The sequence below is a fragment of the Candoia aspera genome, chromosome 2 (assembly GCF_035149785.1).
Source record: "Candoia aspera isolate rCanAsp1 chromosome 2, rCanAsp1.hap2, whole genome shotgun sequence".
Taxonomy (NCBI): domain Eukaryota; kingdom Metazoa; phylum Chordata; class Lepidosauria; order Squamata; family Boidae; genus Candoia; species Candoia aspera.
In genome coordinates this window covers 133242936-133259109 of record NC_086154.1, presented here as the reverse complement: position 1 = coordinate 133259109, position 16174 = coordinate 133242936, and the positions used below count along the sequence as shown (strand labels likewise).

At 41.6% G+C, this 16174-nt stretch overlaps 1 protein-coding gene across 2 annotated transcripts in view; it reads left to right on the top strand.

Moving 5' to 3' along the window:
• The window catches only part of ESYT1 (extended synaptotagmin 1), a 70894-nt gene that overhangs the window by 40063 nt on the left and 14657 nt on the right, over positions 1–16174 (top strand). For both annotated transcript variants that reach the window (XM_063293681.1, XM_063293682.1), the window contains exons 5-18: positions 983–1055; positions 1781–1870; positions 5618–5673; positions 6055–6178; positions 6260–6436; positions 6643–6725; positions 7021–7069; positions 7632–7721; positions 8355–8447; positions 10303–10374; positions 11226–11312; positions 11396–11545; positions 13111–13263; positions 15234–15410. In XM_063293681.1, the coding sequence (XP_063149751.1) occupies positions 983–1055; positions 1781–1870; positions 5618–5673; positions 6055–6178; positions 6260–6436; positions 6643–6725; positions 7021–7069; positions 7632–7721; positions 8355–8447; positions 10303–10374; positions 11226–11312; positions 11396–11545; positions 13111–13263; positions 15234–15410 (1474 nt within the window). The remainder of the gene's footprint in view (positions 1–982; positions 1056–1780; positions 1871–5617; positions 5674–6054; positions 6179–6259; positions 6437–6642; positions 6726–7020; positions 7070–7631; positions 7722–8354; positions 8448–10302; positions 10375–11225; positions 11313–11395; positions 11546–13110; positions 13264–15233; positions 15411–16174) is intronic.

Genomic DNA, 16174 nt, shown 5'->3' with positions numbered 1-16174 from the left:
GGAACGCTTTGATAGCTGCAACTACGAGGACCTGTTGTAAGTCCCCCTCGTTCAGTGCCATCATAACTTTGAACAGTCTCTGAATGAGTGGTCATTCAGCAAGGACTACTTGTAGTATGCGAACCATCTTCAGGTGGCAGTTGGGGGGTGAGATAACAATAGGAAAGCACTGATATCAGCAGCCTCTGAAAAACGCTGCTCAGATGGACAGAGGTGAAGGAGGAACCAGCAATTCTCAAACATTTTGGTCTCAGGACTCCTTTACATTCTTAAAAATTATTTAGGACCCCAAAGAGCTTTGATTGGGTGGGTTATCTATATACGACTAAAACTCTCGTGTCTTTTCATAACCTTTAACTGGCCGAAACAGTGTGTTGTAGGGCAACAATTTTTGAACCAAGGTACCTCAAGTGGGCTAACTTACAGAATGCATCCAAAATCTGGGACCTGTGAGTCCCGTGGAATAGAAATTTGGCATATTTTATAGAACATTTATGACATTAAAATTATCATAAAACGTTTTATGACATAATACAAAATGTCATAAAACATTTCCTGTGGTCAACTCCTGATGTTTGACTGGGCTGTACAGTTCACCATTGGTTACTTTCAAAGCAAATACATCTTTGAATGTCTCCCTGAATTTTTAAAAACTTTTCCAGTGAAGGCAGTACATTAGAATGTTGAAGACACTGAGGAATCTGGTAAGGAAATATTTCTGAAATGATGACCCAATGGGTCATGGGTTGCCTATTATCTATTAATATAATAGATTTGATTTTGGAAATCAAAACGGAGAATTTTAAAATATTTATTTATTTGACTTCGCAGACCCCCTGAAAGGGTCTCAGGGACCCCCAGAGTTCTGTAGACCACACTTTGAGAACCACTGCTCCAGACCCTTTGTTGGCCCATTCTTGCGTAGTCTTGGTCCTCCAGTTCCCATATTGCTATTTTTCTTGATCTTCTCCTTCTGTGACAGCTATGTGGGCGATGTCCAGATTGACGTGGAAGTGAAGAAATTTTTCTGCAAGGCTGGAGTGAAAGGCATGCAGGTAAAGTGGATAAGGACTGACATCTAAATCTTGGTCTAAATTAGCCATTCTGCCAGGGAATAGGAAAGTCCACACCCCTGAAAAACAGATTGGGAAAGGCATATCTGGAAACTGTATCCCATTTCAGGTTTTTAAGATTTAATAAATCAGATTCCTTCTCCCAATCTGATGTTCTCTAGAAGTTTTCTACAACCTCCATAATTTCTGCCCAGGCTGACCTTAGACAGTAGATATCTCTGAACTGTTTTTCAGTGAATGGTGTTTATATTTTTGGAAAAAGTTTCCTCTCATAATTCTGGCATATGCAGAATGATGCAGGAGACCATTACTTTGGCAACACACTGTATTATTCCCGGCAATCCCATCTTGCCTTTCTTCCCTGTGGACCTTTCTGAAACATCTCTGCCCACCTATCTTTTCACCAAACTTTGAAAGGCAGCCAACCAATTCTAGGCATCCAAAAAGGGATTCCTTAGTTGTATTGAACTCATTAGAAGGTGAGAATAAAAGCTAAGCCAAATACTTTTGAGCACTGGAAGTTCTCAAAGTTCACTCATATCATTTGCTTCAGTTTCCCACCATTTTTGAAAGGAGGCCCAAATCTTGACCTCCACTGTGACGGGAGTACTGCGTCTTTGGTGATATCGGGAGTACCGTCCTATGCTTGCTTGCTTCAGAGCCCAGGAATTGGGAACTAGGTCTCACTCATCTCCTTTCCCCTGTAGCTACATGGCATGCTGCGAGTCATTCTGGAGCCCCTCATTGGCGATGTCCCAATCGTAGCAGCACTTACCATGTTCTTCATTCGCCGCCCAGTAAGTATTCTGCCATATTCTTGGTGTTTCCCCAAACACCCAGCCAACCATGGTCGTCATCGTCATCGTTTCACATTTCTTTTATTAACTGATATATTTATTTATTTATTCAATTTATGTAGCCGCCCATCTCACATTTGTGACTCTTAGTGGCTCACACAGTTAAAGCAGCAACAAAAACTGTAAACGAAAGAAAGATAAAAGCATATAAAACCATTAAAACCAATTAAAAACCATAAAACAGTACAATGCATACATCACAGTCAGTACAGGCATTTAGCAACCTCCACACCAACAGCTGGATCTCCAAGCACAATGACAAAGCCACATCTTCACAGACGTATAGTACATAGCTAATCTATATTGATAAGTTACTGATTCATCAATTGCTGGTAACATCAATTCTGCAGACACTGTATAGTTGGAGCCATGTATTTGGCTTTCCAATGCTGAACAACAAGTTGTTTAGCTGTTAGTAAGGTATAAAAAATCTACTTTCTTCGTCCAGATGTCAACTTCCCTGTGTTAGGAATAAACTTCAAAAGAATATGAACATCTGAAAATATTGAATCTCAAAGTTGAATTAATGCATGTAAAAACTTCTTTTCCCAAAAGGAACAGTGTTGGACTCCATAGAAACATATGAATAAATAAAGCATTAATTTCATTGCATCTCCAATAACCTAACCATTTACTCAGGCCTTTTCTACATAAAAGCAGTGAAGTCATTTCTGAAATCCTATTTCTTGTTGAAAAAGATGTGGCCTAAAATCTATTGAAGCTTTTGGTATTTTTTTTAGCATCTCTTTTTTTTGTATTAGTTAAGTAAAACATGCAAACAAAAAGGCAAAAACAAAGAAGGATACATACCCACACACGATAGTTATAACAAGATTTTTTAAAAGTTATTCAAAAAGCAAAACAAACAAAAATACTTGTAAGTATTTTTAAAAGCATTATAAAAAAAAGAGGACTCCCAGAAGGCCAAGCATCTGCTTGTGTCTCAGTGATATAGCCAATCTCTTGCCTCCCTTATCTTCCTGGCTTGGTCAATTACCCATGTGGCTGGTTCCATGTTTGCCTCTGTTTCTCGGTACCCTACAAAACCAAGTTTATTGAAAACCAGTAGAGACCAGAAATGGTGCTGAATGCTGTACAGCAAATGGACTCAGTCTACTACTACAAGCTATCCCATGTGGATCATTAAGTGGGCAGTTGCCCCTCATATTTGTTTCGTCTCTCCAACTTCTTCTCTAAGGATGCATACCCCTCTTAATTAAATAAAGGACTTAGTCTTGCTAGGTTTCACATAAGGGTTGGGGCAATCCACAAGCTAATAATATCAAACAATACCAGACCTACAGAGAACTAGAAAGAGGAAGGATAATGCGGGAGAGTACCTTTCTGATACCAGGCTTTCAATCATTTGGCGCCAGAGGCTCAGTAAGATTTGCTGCACCATAGAGAGAGAGTTAATATTTTATTTCCATTTTTAGCTCACCGTCCATTCCAAAGCAGAGTACAGTAAAAACATCACAAAGTTGCAAGAGTTAATACCATGCAAAGTTGCAAGGATTGTATAAGGCTTTTATGCCTGAACAAGCACCTTGCATGTGGCTTGGTAGCAGACAGGAAACCACTACATTGGTTTCAAAACAAGCTTAACATGTTTGAGGTAGTTTGTTCCCTTCAACAAGTTAGCAATGGTGTTCTGCACTAGTGGCGGTTTCCAGACCAAATTCAAAGGCAGCCCCATGTACTTTAAATCATTCTTACATTTTTCTCTCACTGACCATATCAGTTTGTGGAACTCAGGTCTGTGTGTGTCATGAGATGAAAACAGAGCAAATGTCTCCATAGGATACAGTCAAATGAGCAAACCTACATAGGTGTCTGGTCCTAGTCACGATGATACTGGAATGATGAAATGTTATGTCGCAATGCAATCTCTGCACTTTACTTGTGCATGTACATAAGTGGTAGAGTTTGCATCAGAATTCACATTTCATCACTCCCCCCGCTTTGTCCCCCCTATGGAAAGCTCACCAGACAGATGAGCTTTGCACTAAAAGAAGAGATTCAACATACAATTTAAGAAAGTTATTGCTATTCCCTTCCTTGTACAGATTTGAATAATCCTCATCTGGCATGATTTATCCACCCATGGTTATTGCTTTATATAATTGATTTTGGTTTTGCTAATTGCAGGAAGAGGCATCAGTCTACTCTGAGTAACAACAGTCCATCCCTAGTTAGTGAAAATCTTGAATAGTCAACCTATAGAACTCAAGATTTTTTGCAGCTATTGCATATTCAAATACCTCAAATACATCTTTGCAGTCATAAAGACTAGAGATCTATTATGGAAGCCAAAATCCTCAGGAAGAATTCTTCACCCACTATAACATTTTCTGAGTCTTCCATGGAATCGTAATAATCCACAAATAAATGGCATCAATCAGATAGCATGAGGTATAGTTCTATGACTGGGAAATAATAGGAATGTGGTATGGTGATGCTAAGCATGAACAAAACTACCTATCATCTGTAAACAAAAGTATGGCTTAAAAGAAAGAAGAGATCTGTGTATGTTACACTGGATAGTAGCACCTGGGCAACCTTGACTGATCTAGAAGAAGCTAAGCAGGGTTGGACCACCTGATTAGTGCTACAGTAGCAAGCCACTTCCATACTGTTGCCAGAAAAACAACATTTTTCCATGGGGATCTCCCAGAGTTAAACTGGATTCAAATAGAGACTTGATTAATTTGCGTATAAATGATTTTGAGATAAGTACCTCGTTCTCCAGTTTAGGAAGATGGTTGTGATGGAGAAATTCTAGAAGAGTTTAGTTTTTACAATCTTGTAGGCCTAGAAGGACTTGAGAGGTTGTTGTTCATTAGGTTTGCCTAGAGAAAATCCTGTGCTACTTCGTTTTGTGCAGAGTTATCCTTTAGAAACTCAAGCTCAAATCAGGAGAGGTCCTAAATTAAATCTGTAACCCTGACATCTTTAGTTCTCCTGGCTTAGCTAAATGTTGCCTTCCCTCGTAGGTTCTTAGGAACAGTAGCTAAGGGGAGGGCAGAAAATATAAGAGAACAAGGCATTTTTGGAATTCAAGCACAGCTCTAAATAAATGAGGAATTTTGTTACTGATCCTCCTATAATTTGCATTTTTATAATAGGATCATCCTCCTATGAAATAAGTCTCTGTAGCTTTAAGGAACTGGGTGATTTCTAACATCTTTTTAGGGCTAGTCTCTGTTCTCCGGAGGATATATTAGGATTGTGTCCAAATGCAGGTCCATCAAACAATGACTGAACTATAAAAAGGCAGTCATAAAATTAACTACACAAAAAATCCTTTGAGTGTTAAAAATAACGTGATGCTTTTTAATGGAGTCTGCACACATTCAAATGCCAGTGATTCAAGTGTTGTGGGATCAAACAATGCTTGTGCATAAATAAAGCCATTTGTAGAAGCCTTGGATTTACAAGTAGCAGAGCCTCCTGTTAAAACTAATACTGGAAAGTTCTATGTATTTTATTAAATTCTATCATTAGAGAATCTCCCAAATAATCTGGCACAGTGTGTTATGAAGAGATCTCTGCAATACCTTGCAGAGTCTCAATTATTTCACCATGTTTCAATTATTTCACCATTGTCAACTATCTCCTCCAGTCTATTCTTCCTCCTCCATCTATAACTAATTCTAACTCCTACATTGCACATTTCCTTTTTCCCAGACTCTGGATATTAATTGGACTGGAATGACCAATCTGTTGGACATCCCTGGACTGAGGTAACTTTTGTACTGGCCTTACATTTCTGGAAAGTTGTAAGAGAAGTACAAAGAGGAAATGAACATTACTGTTCTGGAAAGAACTAAGGGCCAAAACTGCTTGGTAAGGCATCTTCTGTGAACCCAGGTTTGCAGGCCACTATGGAGCTAAATGTATAAGAGAGCCAAGGGTAGCAAGATAGGATGATTTTACAGACCGAAGGAAAAGCTTAAAGAGAAGGAAAATTGAGGGTGTTGAAGGGGAACATTCTGAGAGCCAGAAAGGTATTTGAGGGATATTGGAGGAACTTGTGTTTGCAAAGGGTAACTTGTTGAGATAGCATGATTAGCAGGAGATTAGCAAGAAGTAGTGTGACCAATGGAACGTGTTTTCCTCAACAGCTCGCTGTCGGACACAATGATCATGGACTCCATTGCCTCTTTCTTGGTTCTCCCCAACCGCTTGCTCATCCCATTGGTTCCTAATCTCCATGAAGCAGCTCAGCTCCGTTCCCCAATTCCCAGAGTAAGGCAAACTTTCTGATGAGATGAATGTTATTACTTAGTGGGTCAGAGTTGTGGACCTGATCTACCTTCTCCTTTCCAGGGCGTTGTCCGTGTGTATCTAATGGAGGCTAAGAATCTGCAGTCCAAGGATAAGTACATCAAAGGCATGATTGAGGGCAAGTCAGACCCATATGCCATTGTGCGTGTGGGAACCCAGGTCTTCACCAGCAAAGTCATTGATGAAGACCTCAATCCCAAGTGGAATGAGATGTATGAGGTAATTGTCTGCCAGCTGAGATGATAATTTAAATATAAGTGATTAGTGGGATGCTAGGCCTCTTTTCTGATGTCCCTTCTTGTCTTAGCTTTTCTACTTCATGCCGTGCAACTGTCATTGCTTTCCTTTTTCTGTTGGAAGAAGGCCCCTCTGGCCTACACAATAAGTGATGTCTGCTCTGACTCCCCACCTCGCTGTCCCCACAGTTTATTGTACATGAGGTACCAGGGCAGGAACTGGAGGTGGAACTGTTTGACAAAGACCCTGATCAGGATGACTTCTTGGGCAGGTGAGAAGCTGGGTTCTGTTTCCAAGTCTAGCAGGGAATTGAGGCCTAGTTGAATGAGTAATGGGGGGTTGGAAGCTGGAGCTTCACTGGTGGATTTTTTTTCCCACGGAGATGTTTGGGATAGTACTGAAAAAAGCCGAAGTAGTTAAAAGTCCAGTCTAAGGATCAGCAGCTTCAACCCTAGCGCAAGAAGTTGGTTATATGAGGAGCACTTGATCTGAGCATCTTGATGGTACTCCTTAAAATCCTAGGATTAGTAGATATGCAATTATCACCATCTTCTTTCTTTTCTCAGGATGAAGCTGGACTTTGGGGAGGTGTTCAGGGCTCGTGTGTTAGAGGAGGTGAGCACTGAGGAAGATGGCTGATTCATACCTGGAGCTAGACAGTAGGGTGGTTCAGCTTCCTGCAAGGGTACAGTAATGAATAGAGGATCTTCAGCTAGATGAAGACAAGGGTGATGATGAAGGTTCTTGAGAGCAATGGGTGGACAGAATAGGACAGCAGAGAGATTTTAAAAGTGTCATAGAAGCCATGTTTTGTGGAGCAGCTTGCATATCTTATTAAAGCAGGGATGTACAACCTGAGGCTCCAGAACTACAGACAGCCACAAAAGCCTCTTCAAATGTGGCCACCAAATTGTAATTTTAATAGGAGGTAATTCCTAACAAAAGGGGGTATATACCAATTAATTGAACTGATTTCATTTAAAGAAAAAATAGGGTTTTGTGTTTGCCGCACGCACTGAGTATAAGCCCCACTACATCACTCAAAGGTCAGAGCTTGGCTTTCAGCCCCCCAGAAGTTACGCCTGCCTGAGTTAGAGGAACAAATTGCTGTCAGTAAATGTTAAGGGCTTTCCTATTCATAGAGAGTTTCTAATGTCCTTCTTCGCCTTCCTGACAGTGGTTCCCATTACAAGATGGAGGCCAGTCTCGCGTGCTTTTACGTCTGGAGTGGCACACGCTCATGTCAGACGGTTCCAAGTTGGATCAGGTGAGTGCAAACACTTAGGGTAGGAACAGATGCTATTTAGGGGTGTCTTTGGCCACATCTGAATCACTCCTCTTCATGAAAACAAGGAGAGTATGCCAAGCATGCTTACCCGGATGGGCAGAGTACTCCACAGTCTTGGTCAGAAGTGTTTTTCCTATCTAGTTATTTGAGTTCCTTTTTACCTGGAGAAGCCAAGAGTTGGTGAGTCTAAAAACTTTCACAGTACTTTTAATTAGATTTTTTAGAGGAAACTTTAATTAGAGAGACATATATACTATGAGAACTAGATGCTGATTCTGGATGAAACTTGGACCAAAAATCGCAGATTCATACTCTTGGCATATGTTTTCATTCCCGCAAGGCAAGCAGGATTCCGTGGCTTGGAAGACATGATGAGAAGCTAGCTGGGGAGTTGGGGGGAGTAATCTCAGAATCATGCTCTGATATAAACTGGAATCAGATGAGCAGAATGTTAGAAGAAAGTTAAAATGAAGAATGGTTTGTAGAAATCCTCTCTCTGGGAGCCACAGTTGGGCCTCTTCAGTGAGTTGGGAGATATTCTATAGGATCATGGTTAGGTATTGTGTATAAATGTTAGTTAATGCTGATTTATTTATTGTATGCTGTTTGAAGGTTCTTCAGTGGAACAAAACCATCTCCTCAAAGCCAGATCCTCCGTCAGCAGCCATCTTGGTTGTGTATTTAGACAGAGCACAAGAATTACCAGTGAGTAATCACAAGATACTGCCTCCCCCTCAATGGCTTCCTTTATTTCATCAAAAGTCACCTTTTAATATGAAATGGGGCAGATGCTTGGATATGAGTTTGAAGATCTTAAGTTTGTCCTATCTCAAAATTGGAAACTGGGCATTGCCACAGGTTGGGAAGGCTTGTGCAGAGTGATGTGGGAAAGCGGCCACAAGCAAATGTCTTTCTTTTTTAAAGCACCTTACTTGCACTTGAAATTTATACACTACCTCAACCTGGTTGGACTCTAGGTAGTTTGCAAGTGTTTATAATAAAAATATGATCATAATCATTCTGTTATGCCCAGCAGTAGAGTTTTAGTCAGAGTTTTCTTCTTTCTGTGCATGTGTCTTCTTTGTTTGCATTGTAGCTGATGCTTAGAAATCAGTAGTCAAGGTACATGAAAGGGAGAACTGCTCCTATGAGAGACGTCAAAGAGCTCATTGCAGTGCAAGTTGCATGATGGAGCTTTGTACAGAAAACATTCTGCCACGTGATCCAGATTTGATCATCCTGCAGACTTAGAGGCCGTTTTGCCTGTGCATCAGTTTATGTACATAGACAAAGTTAACTTCAGTGGTGGTCAGCTATTAGTCATCCAAAATTTTGTTTAGTCTCTTCTTAGCTTAAAATTTTACAGATGAAAAAAAGTGGGGTCATTTTTTCTTAGATGTGTTAACCTAAACCTTTGACAGACTATGTTTTTAAACACATGTCCTGCTACCTATATTCTTCATGATAATCTTCATCTCATCCCCAGCCCACTGCAGAGGCAGCTTATTCATCTTTAGCTGTTCTGGTTTTAAAGTAGTAGTTTTCTTCTTCTCCGAACACAAGCCTTGCGTATAAACATGCTATGACACAAAGCCCATTCACCTACAGGCTGATTGTTCATGGAAGACTACTGTATTAGATCTGTTTTTGACATCTTTTAGCAGTCTTTGGGGGGGGGGGAAGGTATACCTGTGTTTTAAAAAGAGGGCTAGCATTTTTCAGACGAAAGGTTGATTTAAATTAGGAAAGACAGCTGTGTTCTGCCAGCTATGCATTGCTGGTTCTGTCCCAAATGAGGGCCTTACAGATTTTGTGCTGTTTCTGCCAACAGAGTTTGTATACCCACTTGTTCTCCTGTTTTTATTACTTGGGGAAGGTGGTGCCATTTTGCATATTTCAGCACCATTTTGTGCATTCCATGGGATACTTATGAACAGGTTGATGGACAGAAGATAGTGGGGTGAAGTGAATTGGAAACTCTGGAGGTTGCATGGCACATGGAGGAAGCTCTTTCCTGCTTCATTCTGGGACTGTCCTCCACTCCACTGATCTGTCAACCAGGCTGTTAACCTGTGTTCAAAAACAGCCTGCATGCCAGAGCACTTCCATACCGGCAACCTGCCACTAGGGCAACTTAAGTGGCCAAAGCCTCTATCCCAGGCTGCTGCCCACATTGCCCAAGCTTGCCCCGTCACACTTCAAGGAGAACAATTGGCAGCATTTTTTCCCACTGGCTGGTGACCCTGGGTGTGGAGGGCAATGAAGCTAGGAGAATCCACCAATCGCTGCAGTTAAATTGTTCCACAATACTGTAAGGACAGGGCCCCTCCCAAGTCTTTTAAGGACTGGAGGAATCTACATGAAGGAAGCCACGAGGAATGGCATATCACAGGTTGGGAACCAAAAGCTTCTGAGGTGTTACTGATCTCCCAAAAGCCCCAGTATGGCTGTGGCAAGGAATGCTATGAGATACAGATCCAAAACTCCTAAAGGATCATAGATTCCCCACGGTGTTGTTCCTGGATTAATACTATCATTTCTCTCCCCTCACTCTACCCAGCTGAAGAAATCTACTAGGGAGCCCAATCCTGTGGTCCAGCTATCCATTCAAGATGTCACTCGGGAGAGCCGGGTAAGGGTGTTTAGTTTTTTCTGGTCTCCTTCCATTTGTAGCCATTTGATGTGTGTAGAAATACTGATAGTATATTGTAGGTTTGTGAGGTGAAATGCATCTTGTCCCATTTCTTCCGTATTGTAACATCTCATAGAAACAGCACATAGGTGGAAAGACTGGTTCTGGCTTCTGTCATCCATTCTGCTATCTGAATTCAGAATGGTAGCAGCTTGCCAGAGGCCTTAGACAAGTTTGAAATTTAGCATGAGATTTGGGTGCCAGGTTGCTCTCGCCTGTCTTTCAGATCATGATAGCAAAGCAGGACAAAGAGGATGAGTGAGAACTAGAAACTAAACCCTGTGAAGATTGAAAGAACTGGTAGCATTTGGCTTTGAGAAGACTGAGGAAGGAAGGATATGATAATGCTATTCCAATGCCTGAAATGATGTCGCACAGAAGAAGGTCAAGACCTGCTCTTAATCTTAATTCTAGGGTGCAGGACATAAAACAAGGACCTGAATTACAGATAGGCAGATGCCAGTTAAATGTTAGGAAAAATGTTCTAGCAGAGAAAGCAGTTTGCCACGAGATCCAATTCCCCAGAGAGGTGTAGGGCTCCCCTTCACTGGATGTCTTTAAATGGAGGCTAGATAGCCATCTGGCAGGGATGCTTTAATTTAGGTTTCTGCACTAAGCAGGTAGTTGGACTCAGTGGCCCCTTCCAATTCTATGATTCTGTTTTATCTCTAGAAACAATGCTGTTTCTAATCCTGCCAATAGAGGGCAGTAGTACTCCACTCTCATTTTCCTCCCAGTACTGCATTGTAATTGCTCCCTCCCTTCCATCCTTCCTTCTTTTCCCCTGCTAGGTTGTCTATAACACTGTCTCCCCTGTCTGGGATGATGCTTTCCGCTTTTTCCTGCAAGATCCAACTGTCGAGGACATTGACATACAGGTAAGGTTCCCATTCTCTTCCGAACCCATCCAGTCATTTTGTGCACATCAGCAGCTGCAGAAGTCTTCTTTTTGACCCCATAGGTCAACGATGACAATCGCCAGACCACTCTGGGCTCCCTCACAATCCACTTGTCCCGCCTTTTAACTGCTGATAATCTGACCCTGGACCAGTGGTTCCAGCTGGAGAACTCTGGACCCAACAGCCGCATCTACATGAAACTCATTATGCGGGTAAAAAGCTTGGGAGTCTGGTAGGGTTAAGGACTTGGGAGATAATAAAAAGATTTTCCTCTCACCTTCAGTTCCAGCTCTATAAAAATGCAGCACGTACATGAACATTTGAAACCCACGAAGCATTTTATTTCAAAAAGGAGTTGGAAAAAATGGAGGAAGCCATTGATTCTAAACAGTTTCCATTTTGAGTGGGAATCCCATATTTGTGTTGTTGTTCTTCCCTGATTCCAATGCTTTGTCATCAAGTTCCCTTTTCCCAACGTGCTACAGAGGGTGACTTCTTGTGGGTATTTAAAAAGATGGCACATTCCCCCCCCCCCCCGAGACTTTGGTTTCCTGTGCTTCTCTCTGAGCAACATCAGGGACCAGCAGAGAGCAATGGGAAAAGAGACCCTCCTCTTAAGCTGTAAAAAATATGATTTGCAGAGATTCAAGTGATCCTTCTAACTGATTCTCACATCCTGGCTTTATGCTATATGGAAGAGCCAGGCCTGAATCTCCCCATGATTCTGTCTGCTAGGCGTAATTGTTTGTCATCCTTATTCACCTCTTCACATTATCGCAAACAAATCTCCCCATTTAGTGCTGATAGCTGCAAAGCAAGGAAACTATGCAGATGCAACACCTTTCTCCTTCTATAGCTAAGAGCAGTTTTGCGGGGGGGGGTGAGTGTGGCAGGGAAAATCAGGGAAATTCTTTGGGGAATCTCATCCTTCTAGTAGCATAAGATCCCTTCCCAACCACAGCTGCTTTGAGGGAAAAAAAAGAAAAAAGTATGGGGAGGTTCTGTCATAAATTTCCTGCATAATATTTTTGTGGCCTTGTTCTCCTAACTAAGTATAAAGGGGGTCCTTTACCTTTTACTGCCAGTTAAGCTTAAATATTGCACTCCACAGGGCTGGGCAGTGTGTCTAGCCTGGCTACATAGGTAACCCCAGAGTTATGCCTCAGCATCCAATCTGACATGATGTGCTGGTCCAACTCCATCAATGACAAGTCCAAGGTTGGGCCTGGCAAGAACTGGAGTCATTAACACAAATCTGGAAGCCAGAGGTTAAACAGGATCAGGTGGTAGACTAGCTGGTGACAAAGGATTGGACACAAGATCCTTGGGACTTCTCAAGGGGCTCACGGAACTTGCCACTTTAGCCAGGAACTAGAATCGTGCCCTGCAGAAGATCTTTGGACACTCCTTTTGAATCGGCACCTCCACAATCAAACTCCTATTTGTCTTAGCCCAGCTCTGTCTGGTTCACTCTGCCATGGGAGGTGGGAATGTCTCTTCACTAGCGATTTTCAAGCAGGGACTGGATTCACATTTTTCAGAAATACTTGAATTACTTGTAATTGGATTCCCGTCCTGATTCCCATTTGGACTTGATTGCCAAAATGGCATCTTCTCATTCTACAATTCAGTGTGCCCAGGTTTGCAACCAGGCTCCTACAACTAATGAGAAGCAGATATTCCAATCTCATTATTGGCTTGAGGGCCAGAGGTTCCTCAGCTTTTCTTTGCCTGGATGCCTATCTTGATTTTCCATGGCATGCTACAATTTCTGCAGGTATTATATCTGGATGCCCCTGAAGTCTGCTTCAATACCCGACCATGTCCACCAGGACATCTGAATGTCACAGAGAATCCCCATCTTGGTAGCAGCGTCGATATGCCTTCTCGGCCCACCAAGGCCAGCCCAGATGCTGCTTTTGGCACTGAGGTAAGGCCACACATTCCCCCCACCTAGCCTTAATAGCCAGTCATGCCTTTTGGTAAGACAGGGGACCCTTCTAAACTATCACTTCAAACTCAGAGGCAGACCAGATTTGGTGTTCTTTATGGATGTTAACGATCTACACATATGTAGCTTGGTGATTAAGATAGGACCAACACAGAAGAACAAACGAATCTGCAACTTGTCAAAATGATATCCCAATTCACTTTTAAAAAGGAGAGTATGGAATTCCCTCATTAAGTCTTGCTATTTTTACAGAAAATGTGGACAAAGTTTTAATCAGCTGAAGTATTAACCCACTCCAGGTATGCTATTCATGTTGTGACCCCAAAGCCTCTTCTTAACTGATCCCAAAATAACCTAACCCAGCTGCCATGCAAACATAAATAGTTTTGCTATTAGTTAAAAATAAGAACATAAGCTTCCTGTAGTCATTTGGCTGGCGCTGTGGGATCAGGCTAAAAGTCTTCTAGTCTGGCTTCCTGTTTCCTACGGTGGGCAGCCAGCTGAAAACAACAGCACTCCCCAACCTGGGTGCTCTCTAAATTTGTGGGTTTCAGTTCCCAGAAGTCCCTTGCCAGCTTGGCCATTGCTAAGAATCTTGGGAGTTGAAGTCTACATATCTGGAGCTGCTCAACCAGGTAGGGGGACTGGTTAACTGCCTCTGAATATGAAAGACATTGGAGAAGGTAACTGTTCTTGCAGTTATCTTTTGATAGTCATAGTAGCAAAAATAAGACAGCTGAATTTATTAGTTAAGATCATTTTTAGAAAGATGAAACTAATAAATAAAAGGAAACAAAATGCATAGTAATAACTCTGTTTACTGCTATAGAACTTGCAAATCTGTTTGAAAGCAGATTTTTAGCTGCAGATTGGAAGTTTTTTGTTGGTCATCTACAACAAGTAGCTTATTTCATATTTAAACTAGGTTGCTGTCTGCAGCATCAGAAGGCTATAAATCTGTAAAGTGTGTCATGCCTAATGTTTATGTATTTTCCACACAGCAAATAGCAACTTCAAAGTTATAGTATGTTTTTAATTGGAGAATTGGATTTGGGGGTGTGGGGCAAGGTAGAAGGGCTCAGTTTCCAAGCACTGTTATTCCAGTGGATGCAGTTGGAGATTAGGCCCTCCTGACCACAGTGCTCCCATTAGAGCCTGCTCCTCCCTAGATAAAGGCTTGTGAAGCTGTATCTCTGATTATGGTCTGATAGTCTTGTTATTGCCTTTTATCACTGCTTCAGTTGCTGTGGTTTTTATTCCTTGTGTTTCACCATTCTAAAGGGGGCAAGGGAAGAATACAGATAAATAAATAGAATAAATAAATAGAATAGTGATCATATTTTTAAGAAATCGTATCATGGGTTTCAGACATTGCATCAAACTTTTCAGCCCTACAAAGTAGACCAGACAAAGAAACCAATGGTGTATAGGTCTGGACTGTTTTTATTGTAACAGCTACAGTAACAGAACCTTGCAGGCCTGAATGCGCTTCCCCCCTCCCTCACCTTATCTTTGTATGGACTGGGGAGGAGCCTATCTGGGACATTTACTCCAACTAGTTTCTTGGAATGGGCTCAAGTCCTGCTTATCTGACTGTTCCCTTGGTAGCGACTCTTCTTCCTGTCCTTCAAGGCCATTCCCTATGCCCTCTACAAAACTTGACCCTTTTTGTTGTTGACAAAATTCTGTCTGATTTTAGGAAAATTAAATATATTGCAGAAGCTGGGCATTCAGAATCTTAACTGATTCTCTTCCTTCTTCCATCCTGCTTGAAGAATGTTGAACTGCTGTAGTTCAAACCACAAAGATTTAAGAAATCCAGGGAAACCAGACTAAGGCCCGTTAGGTTGGATGATGATGATGATGATGATGATGATGATGATGATGATGATGATGATGATAGATGTGGCATGCAAACTGTATCACCTCTCACTGAATTCCATCTTCAGAGTGTAATTCGCATTCACTTGCTGGAAGCGGAGAACCTAATCGCCAAGGATAATTTCATGGGCGGGATGATTAAGGGCAAGTCAGACCCTTATGTCAAAGTGCGCTTGGGAGGCCAGAAGTTTCGCAGCCGAGTCATCAAGGAAGACCTCAACCCTCGCTGGAGCGAGATCTATGAGGTGAGGATCCTCCCCGTCATCTCCCACACGTATATTAAATTGTATCCTAGTGGGCCTCTTATCACTGATTGTTTGGAAGAGTTGGATTTGGTGGGGAAATATATTTATACTATTCTTAAGGACCATATATTTATACTGTACCTGACACTGTAACTGAGATCCTGTCTGGGCAATGGAACATAGACAAATTATTCTTTTTCAAATATGACTGACTGAATATTGGTCAGGTCTGATTTCTGAAACGCAACGTGCTTGAGGTGCCTTTTGGGGGAAGATGGGTATCCAATCACAGAGCAAAGGAGTCTGTATTTCTGGTTGAATGTGCATCTGAATATATTTAGAACAAAGCAAAACAGAATGGGGGAATATCAAAATAATGGTTGGTTTAGGGATTTATCTTGAAAATGTTTCACTTCTAGCTGCTAGAAGCATATATACGTGCATCCTTATAGAAGCTGCAACTCACCCAAAGTTCTCTTACAGTCAAAGAGGAGAACTTGGAAGCCTTGCTCTGAAATGGCTTCAGAGCTGGCAGCTAAAGCATTTAAATCCAGCTAAATTTATATGTTTTAATTGCGTTTACTGTAAACCGCCCAGAGTCCCCTTTTCAGGAGAGATGGGCGGTGATAGAAATTAGATAGATAGATAGATAGATAGATAGATAGATAGATAGATAGATAGATCAATCCAGTTCTGACATTCCCTGTAACTCCAAGAGGGATTTCTTAGATTCAGTTTTTTCAGTGCTTTTTATATGTCAAAAA